This window comes from Panthera uncia, assembly GCF_023721935.1.
Source record: "Panthera uncia isolate 11264 chromosome B2 unlocalized genomic scaffold, Puncia_PCG_1.0 HiC_scaffold_24, whole genome shotgun sequence".
NCBI lineage: Eukaryota > Metazoa > Chordata > Mammalia > Carnivora > Felidae > Panthera > Panthera uncia.
The window spans coordinates 690539-699231 of record NW_026057580.1 but is presented as its reverse complement, the minus strand read 5'-3'; the positions used below and the strand labels follow the sequence as shown (position 1 = coordinate 699231).

The window sequence follows — 8693 nt, the reverse complement described above, 5'->3', positions numbered from 1 at the left end:
TGTGTGTGTGTGTGTGTGTGTGTGTGTGTGTGTGTGTGTACGCTTTCCCACACATAGAGGCACATACCACACAACTGGAGGTCAAGTCCAACCGAACAGATTTATCATTTTTAGGGTGAAACTGTGGAAAAAGAAAAACTGTTGACATACCTTTTAATCTGAACTATGTAGGTCTTGCAAGACTTTCTTTCTACTGGCAGAAAATCAAACTAACAATTCTAAGTTAATGATGAGAGTAAACTGTTCCTTCTTTATAAAATGAATTGGACTCATCAAGCCTTGCGTTCAAGTGAATTTCTCCGGCTCCTTTAAGTCAAATAAAGATATGGCTTAAGAGAATTCCTAGGCTCTAAGAGAGACTTTAAAAAGTAGGATTTGCCCCCCTATACTTGCACATGAAGTAAATAACTCTCCATCTCCCCAATTCTTGTTACCCACAGATCGCAATGAAGGATCCAACTGCGTGAGGTAGTTTTTACAGGCAATGTCAGGAAAAAATACTCCTTTTCTTAAATGAAACTCTTTTATGAAATTCTATGCTAACAGATGTCAGGTTTTTTAAAACATCCCTCCACTAAGGAAGGCAAAGCAAGATAAGAAGCTGGTAGCTCTAGGCTAATCCCTTCCAATTTTTTTGATAGTTCTTCATCCAAGTCATCTACATATGAGAACGACTTGTCTGGACCAAGTAATTTAGGGTCAATCATCTAATTATCACTGGTTCCCATCTAGTTATCACAATGGTGACCAGCTCCAGGGTCAGCAAACGACCTACAGAAAATTTAAGACTGATCTTTGTCAATATGCAAGGGCGAGAGTATGAATTTTTCTCAGGTCTATAAGTTTCTGGTTGTTCTGGAAATTTTTCTTCTATCTGCAGACCCCTCACTGTACCCTATTCACCCTGCATTATCAGGTTATCTCTTCCTGGTTTTGAAACATAGGTGATAAAGCTTGAGGGTACTCGAGGGAGCACAGGATCAACCTGTGCTCTCCCACCGCTAATCTGGGAACCCCCGAACCAAGACAGGTGGCTCTGCTGAGATTCTGAGAGGTCAGCTTTATGGCACTAAAAGCTTTAGAGAACAATTCACAGCATTTTGTCAGCTAGACTTCAACTGAAATAAATGCCCAAGACCAGATTCTTGCTTCTACAGCATCTCACTTGATTCAGGTGATCCTAAAATCCATCCACTCAGAAAACCCCAAATGGTGTGGTTGGTTTGGGAAGCCAAAGCTGAAGAGGGTCACTTGCCCCTTCTGGAGCCTCCAAACTGAGAACAAAGGCAAGAAAATCAGTTGGGATAGATCATGACAGGCCTTCAACTATGTTTTTTAGATGTTTATTTATTTATTTTGAGAGACAGAGAGAGTGAGAGCAGGGGAGAGGCAGAGAGAGAGGGAGAGAGTGAATCCCAAGCAGGTTCCTTGCTGTTGGCACAGAGCCCGATATGGGGCCCAGTCTCAAGAATCATGAGATCAAGACCTGAGCCGAAATCAAGAGTCAGACACTCGACCAACTGAGCCACCCAGGTGCTCCAGGCCTTCAACTACTTATAAAACTTTTCAACTAAGAATATATTAATAAGTTACTGCAAAATAAAAATTCCCTCACTTCCAGGGATTATACCTACATTTAACTTAACTGTATGCTACTAAAATTTTCTTTTTTTTAGATTTTCCCCGAACTGAATTCTAAAATAAAAACCATTCCAGTGGGAAAAAATCCATAAACACTAAATTTTTTAGCACCTTTATTTACCTCATCTCTAACTGAACTAATCAGTGGCAAACAATAAATTTGTAGTGAAGAGAGTTAATTTCCTAGACTAAATGCACACATAAACACATAAATGTGACAATATTTGGAGATATATGAAGCAAATAAAGATAACATTTATTGGGCCAGCCACTGGGACACTGGGCATTTTACTTGGATTATCTCAGTTAATCCTTACAACGGACCTATAAAGTAGGTGCTATTCTACTCCCATTTTATAGATAAGGTTTAAATGAGGAACTTCATTAATGTAATTTAATCTCCACTAACCCAGAATTTGAGTTCAGCGTTTACTCTGGCTATAAAAAGGTTGAATAAGCATATGAGAAATTAAACAGAATAGTAGAAGGCACGATCAATCTACTAGAAGGTCCTATGTTTTAAGACGTAGTGAGAAGCAGATGCTAATTGCAAGCCTGTCTGGGAACTGTTTGGGAAGATTCTGTCTGAAACTATGCTATGGTAAGATATTTTAAAATGCAGACTTTCACTAGTTAAAAACAGGTTTTGTCTCACTGTTACTTCCAACAATGGGTCTAGATCAGTGGAATTTCTATAGATTTCTATGCATGATACAGTATAGTGGATGTCAGCTCCCACTTTCCTGGTACCCATCTCCTCCCCCCCCCCCCCCCACCCCCACCCCCACCCCCACCCTCACCCCCGGCTCTGTCTTGTCCTCTTCCTGCCAGTCCTGGTGCTTTAGGGAAAGCTGACACACTCCTCCAGTAGAGGGATAGACCAACCAGAAAAACTTCCCATCCCTGCCAATCAACAGAGGGCACTGGGATTGGCTGAGGAATAAGCACATGGCTCAATTTGGGCCAATGAAATGCCAGGGTTGGTTTCCTGGGGATGGAATTCTGGAAAAGACACTTTCTCAATCTTCTAAGGACTTTCTTTACCAGAAGGAATGCTTCTTTCCTCCTGACCAGAGGGATGCAACTATGAGCCCAGGAACTCCTGCAGCCATTCTGCCTCCCTGAGGAAAGCCAGCCTGAGGATGAACTGACATCACGGAAGAGTGACAGAGAGATGGAAAGAAATAATGGTTGACATCATGCTGAGCTGCTAGTTCACATCCACAGCCCACCCCATCCCTAACTTTGCAAGTACATGAGCTGATTAGTTAATTCCCTGTGCTGTGGGAGCACTTTTGAGTTAGGTTTTATGACAGTCACAACCCCAAAGAATCCCAACTGACACGTGAGAAAAAAACAAACGCTAATTCACACCTTTCTCCTGCAAGTACCTGGATTTTGCTTTACACTGTTTCATAACTGTTTCAAGTGGTTTTGTGTTGGTTTTCTCCTAAAAATGTCACAGGCTTCCCAGAAACACTTTCATGAATTCATGCGTGGCCTTGGGCAAGTCACTTGACTTTCCTGGGTCTTTTCAACTAAAAAAGGGTGAAGTTTGATTAGAGGATTTCTGTTGCTCCTTCCAGCCCTCACAGTCCAACAGATCTATGTGGCTGACCTAATAATGCAACGTTTCACTCACTCCACCAAACAAAACCCCTCTTTGGATGGAGACATCCTCTGCAGTACAACCTAAGCAACCTGTATCTCTTGCGTGGTCAGATATTTCCCTTTCGCACCTCTACATTCACCCTTCTCCACTCAGCTCTGCTTTCCCAGAGGATCTGATCTCTTTGGACAGCATCGGTATGGCTCCCCGCCTTCTAGCTTCTGGCCGAGTGTGCCTAACGGGAGGCATCATCAGGAGACGGGAGAACTGACAAGTGAGTTCAGTGAGGAGATTTATTCCCCTGGCTCTTCCCCAGCAGAGTTGCTGAAGGTTGACTGCACCCTTCTACCAGAGATAACCTTTCCATGTAGCTTCTCTTTCCAGTTCTAATAACCAGTCCTTCCCTCTTTCTTTCAGGACTAGGTATGGTAACAGCTCCCTGACGTCACTAGCCCTGGGATGCTTCCACATCCTGTGCTCGGTTCTCTTAACCCTGCCTACGCCACTATAAACAGCCCCTTCAGGAAAAGCTCTTAGATTACTCCATTTGAGTGAGCCATCCGTTTCTTACTGGAACCCCAAGACACAATGGCTTAAAAATTAAATCAAAATCAAGCACAACAAAAGAGAAACAGAAGCAATCAGCTTTGAGTCCCACATAAGAGAGATGAAAAGTGTGGCGCGTGCCAAGAAAAACAACCTGCACATATCACATTAGACACCCGCCACCCTCCTTCCCCGCCGTCACCGAGAATTTGTGGAAAATAGCCATCTCTTGCTATGCCGGGGTTTAAACATACAGAAAAAAAATCTGTTTATACACAAATTTATTGACCCTTCAGACGCCGTCTGCGTGGGACCTGGCAGAAGAATCACGGCTATGCGCCCATTTTCTAGAGGGACAAACTGAGCTTGGAAGAGAACGGGGGGTCAGAAATCTGCCTCTGGCAGGCCCTGTGGGGGTTCTCAGCGCAGCCTTCTGTACTGCAGCTCTCCAGAGATGTCTAATTCCCCCTGAACGCAGATAGAGCTACCATCCATGAGGGTCCTTTGGCTCCTCTGCTATTCACAACAACTGCAAAAGTCAAGAGAGACACGGCACGGTGCCCTCAGCCCCATTCCAAGGGATGCTGAATTCCAGCGCGTGAATCCATAATCGCCAACCATTTCCCAGAGAGACCTTTTCCAGAAATCTAGGGTTGTCCAGGCCCACAGCAGCCCCCCTCCCCTTCGCAAGGCATTTTCCACACCGCAGATAGCAAAGAAACACTTTTAGGACTCCTTCATCACAAAGCATTTCAGAGCAGCTATACCTGTTGCAGGATTGGGAGGCTTAATCTTTCAGGGTCGTCCTGCTCCCATGTCTTCCTCCTTCAGCATCCTCCAGAGCCGGGGCCTGTGGGAAGGACCCAAAAAGCACATTCAGGATATTTGCCCTCAACATGAGAAAGATCCTATCGATCAGGAGAGACCAGAGAGGCAGTCCAGGATGGAGCCCTGAAGAATCCAACAGTTGACAGGCCTGCCCTGGAGGAGGGCCCTGCAAAAGCTGCTGAGGAGGGTCCCCAAGGGAGAGGAGAATTTAGGAAAGAAAGACCCCCAACTCCCTTGTAGTTACTGAGGCCTGCAACCCAGGAGTCACGGCGACTCCTCTCTTTCCTTCACACTCCGCATCCAATCCACCAGCAAATGATGGCAACGTGATTCTTCAAAATATCTCCAGACTCGCCACTTTCTCACCACCTCCATGGCTACCACGTTGGTCCAAGCCAGCGGCTTCTCTTGTTGGGCTATTGTGATAACTTCCTAACTGGTCTCCCTACTTCCGCCCTTGCCTTTCCATAATCCATCTATTCTGTGGGTTGAATTGTGCCATGGGTTGGATTGCGTGTCCCCCACATTCCTAGGTTGAAGTCCTAACCCCAGTACCTCAGATGAGGGCTTTTTGTAGAAATGGGGTCACTGCAGATGTAATTAGCTGTGAAGAGGTGGTCATCCTGGAGTAGGGTGGGTCTCTCATCCAGTCTTGACTGGTATCCTTACAAAAAGGGGAAATTAGGACACAGGCCCTCACACAGGGAGAACGCCGATGTGTGAGAGGGTTGCTGTTCTGCTGTCACAAGCCCAGAAACTACCAGAAGGTGAGAAAGGGGCCTGGAACAGATCCTTCCCTAGTATCTTCAGAGGGAACGAGGCCCTGCTAACACCCTGATCTCAGACTTCTGGCCTCCAGAACTGTGACAAAATATACTTCTGTGACTTTAGCCACCCAGTTTGTGGTACTTTGTCATGGCAGCCTTAGCAAACTAATACACCATGGTCCCACGGCAGCCTCAGTGATCATTTAAAAATCACTGTTCTTGGGGCGCCTGGGTGGCACTTAACCTAAGCGCCGACTCTTGATTTCAGCTCAGGTCATGACCTCATGGTTCACGAGATGCACCCCCGCGCTGGGCTCTGTGCTGACAGTGCAGCCTCTGCTTGGGATTCTCTCCCCCTCTCTCTCTCTCTGCCCCTCCCCCATGCTCATGCCCATGCTCTTTCTCAAAATGAATCAACAACAACAACAACAACAAATCACTCTTCTGCTCAAAACACTCCTATAGTGTTTCATTTCTCTCAAAATAGAAGGCAAAGTCCTTGAAATGACCTTTAAGGCCCACATGACCTGGCCTGGCCTCTTCCTTGACGTTTTCTTCTCCTACCCTGCCTTTCTTCAATCTCCTCCAGCCAGGATGCCCTCCTCAAACATCCCCAAGCAGGCCCCTCCCTCAAAGCCTTTACACTTGCTCTTCCCTCTGCCTGGAACATTCTTCTCCCAGGCGTCCTTTACTTTCTTCAGGCTCCTGTGACAATGTCACTTTCTCAGTGAGACTCTCCCCTATAACCCCAGCACCCATCCTATGCCCCTCCCCGGTTGTATTTTTCTTCGTAGCATTTATCAGCACCTGACATTTGTTTGTATTTTTACCTTCCTCCCTCACACCAGTCTGTAAACTCCTTGAAAGCAGGGGCATGGGGTCCCATATTGAACTCGAGTTGGAAGAGGCGAGTCCGGTCTCAAAATGGAGGTAAAACCGCCGCCCGGTCGCCCCCAGCCCGACTCCGGCCGTCGCCGCCGCCGCCGGGGGGAGGAGGGCCATGATCCAAAGGAACCAGAGCAGTTGAGAAAACTGTTTATTGGTGGTTTGAGCTTTGAAACTACAGATGATAGTTTAAGAGAACATTTTGAAAAATGGGGCACACTTACAGATTGTGTGGTGATGAGAGACCCCCAAACAAAACGTTCCAGGGGTTTTGGTTTTGTGACTTACTCTTGTGTGGAGGAGGTGGATGCAGCAATGTGTGCTCAACCACACAAGGTTGATGGGCGTGTAGTGGAACCAAAGAGAGCTGTTTCTAGAGAGGATTCTGTAAAGCCTGGTGCCCATCAAACTGTGAAGAAAATTTTTGTCGGTGGTATTAAAGAAGATACAGAAGAATATAATTTGAGAGACTACTTTGAAAAATATGGCAAGATTGAAACCATAGAAGTTATGGAGGACAGGCAGAGTGGAAAAAAGAGAGGATTTGCTTTTGTAACTTTTGATGATCATGATACAGTTGATAAAATTGTTGTTCAGAAATACCACACTATTAATGGGCATAATTGTGAAGTGAAAAAGGCCCTTTCTAAACAAGAAATGCAGTCTGCTGGATCGCAAAGAGGTCGTGGAGGTGGATCTGGCAACTTTATGGGTCGTGGAGGAAACTTTGGAGGTGGTGGTAACTTTGGCCGCGGTGGAAACTTTGGTGGAAGAGGAGGCTATGGTGGTGGAGGTGGTGGCAGCAGAGGTAGTTATGGAGGAGGTGATGGTGGATATAATGGATTTGGAGGTGATGGTGGCAACTATGGTGGTGGTCCTGGTTATAGTAGCAGAGGAGGCTATGGTGGAGGTGGACCAGGATATGGAAACCAAGGAGGTGGATATGGTGGCGGTGGTGGAGGATATGATGGTTACAATGAAGGAGGAAATTTTGGAGGTAACTATGGTGGTGGTGGGAACTATAATGATTTTGGAAATTATAGTGGACAACAGCAATCAAATTATGGACCCATGAAGGGGGGCAGTTTTGGTGGAAGAAGCTCGGGCAGTCCCTATGGTGGTGGTTATGGATCTGGTGGTGGAAGTGGTGGATATGGTAGCAGAAGGTTCTAAAAATTTTCAGAAGAAAAGGGCTACAGTTCTTAGCAGGAGAGAGAGCGAGGAGTTGTCAGGAAAGCTGCAGGTTACTTTGAGACAGTCGTCCCAAATGCATTAGAGGAACTGTAAAAATCTGCCACAGAAGGAACGATGATCCATAGTCAGAAAAGTTACTGCAGCTTAAACAGGAAACCCTTCTTGTTCAGGACTGTCATAGCCACAGTTTGCAAAAAGTGCAGCTATTGATTAATGCAATGTAGTGTCAATTAGATGTACATTCCTGAGGTCTTTTATCTGTTGTAGCTTTGTCTTTTTCTTTTTCTTTTCATTACATCAGGTATATTGCCCTGTAAATTGTGGTAGTGGTACCAGGAATAAAAAATTAAGGAATTTTTAACTTTTCAATATTTGTGTAGTTCAGTTTTTCTACATTTTAGTACAGAAACTTTAACAAAATGCAGTTTTGAAGGTGTTTCCTTGTGAGTTAACAAGTAAAGAAGATCATTGTTAATTACTATTTTGTATGAATTTTGCTAAAGTTAACTGTAAAGAAACACCTGCTGACTTGCAGTTTAAGGGGAATCTATTCTCCGCATTTCCAAACCATGAAATGAATGGGCTCTGACATGTGGAGAGAATAGATATTTGTATGTTTGCAATGTGTGTTTTAGATAAATAGAATTGGGTATTTAAATTAGCATATTTGTGAATTTAATAGCATTAAGATTTACCTTCAAATGAAAAATCTCAAAATTCCAAAAAAAAAAAAAAAAAATGAAAGCAGGGGCATGGTATTATGGTTTGTCCCGGATACTGGTACCTAGTAGGTACTCCAGAAATAATTGTTGAGAGATTTATTTATGGAATGAAAAAAGCCAAGAGAGGTGCAGAAAGGGGGAAGTTGTCCAATGTCAAAAGTAGCGAAGAGTCCAGAAAGATAAGGAGTGGAGCGTCCGCTCGGTGTGGTAATATGGAGGCCACAGGTGAGCTGACAGAGGGCAATTCCTGTGGGAGGCATAAGTCCTCTGCAGCAAATCCAATCAGGTCCCTCCCTTGTGCCAGGCACACCTCCCATAGGCAGAAACCAGCCCGAGTGGGCTGTGTCAACTAAGAAGCAAAACCTGAGGGCAGATTCTTTCCAGACATCTGTCTGTGAGGGGAGGAGAAAAGGGAATGAGAACTAGAGACGGTGAAGGTTTGAGGTTCGGCTTGAACCAGGTTCCTTAAGGGGGTGAGGTCCCAGGAGTGACAGGAGAGGC

General features: G+C 45.1%; 2 protein-coding genes across 3 annotated transcripts in view; one reads left to right on the top strand and one right to left on the bottom strand.

Annotated features, from left to right (window-relative positions):
- Nucleotides 1-8693, bottom strand: part of TRERF1 (transcriptional regulating factor 1) — a 209501-nt gene that overhangs the window by 117987 nt on the left and 82821 nt on the right. The window contains 1 exon segment of the mRNA XM_049653258.1: nucleotides 4564-4646. The gene's annotated coding sequence lies outside the window, so the exon portion shown is untranslated.
- Nucleotides 6265-7672, top strand: LOC125938234 (heterogeneous nuclear ribonucleoprotein A3-like). 2 transcript variants are annotated; one of them, XM_049653260.1, is made up of 2 exons: nucleotides 6265-6321; nucleotides 6388-7672. In XM_049653260.1, the coding sequence occupies exons 1-2, from the start codon at nucleotides 6316-6318 to the stop codon at nucleotides 7447-7449; spliced, it is 1068 nt and encodes a 355-aa protein (XP_049509217.1). In that variant the 5' UTR covers nucleotides 6265-6315; the 3' UTR covers nucleotides 7450-7672. The 2 variants fall into 2 exon arrangements, with proteins under 2 accessions (XP_049509217.1, XP_049509216.1); XM_049653259.1 differs by having other exon boundaries at nucleotides 6271-7672.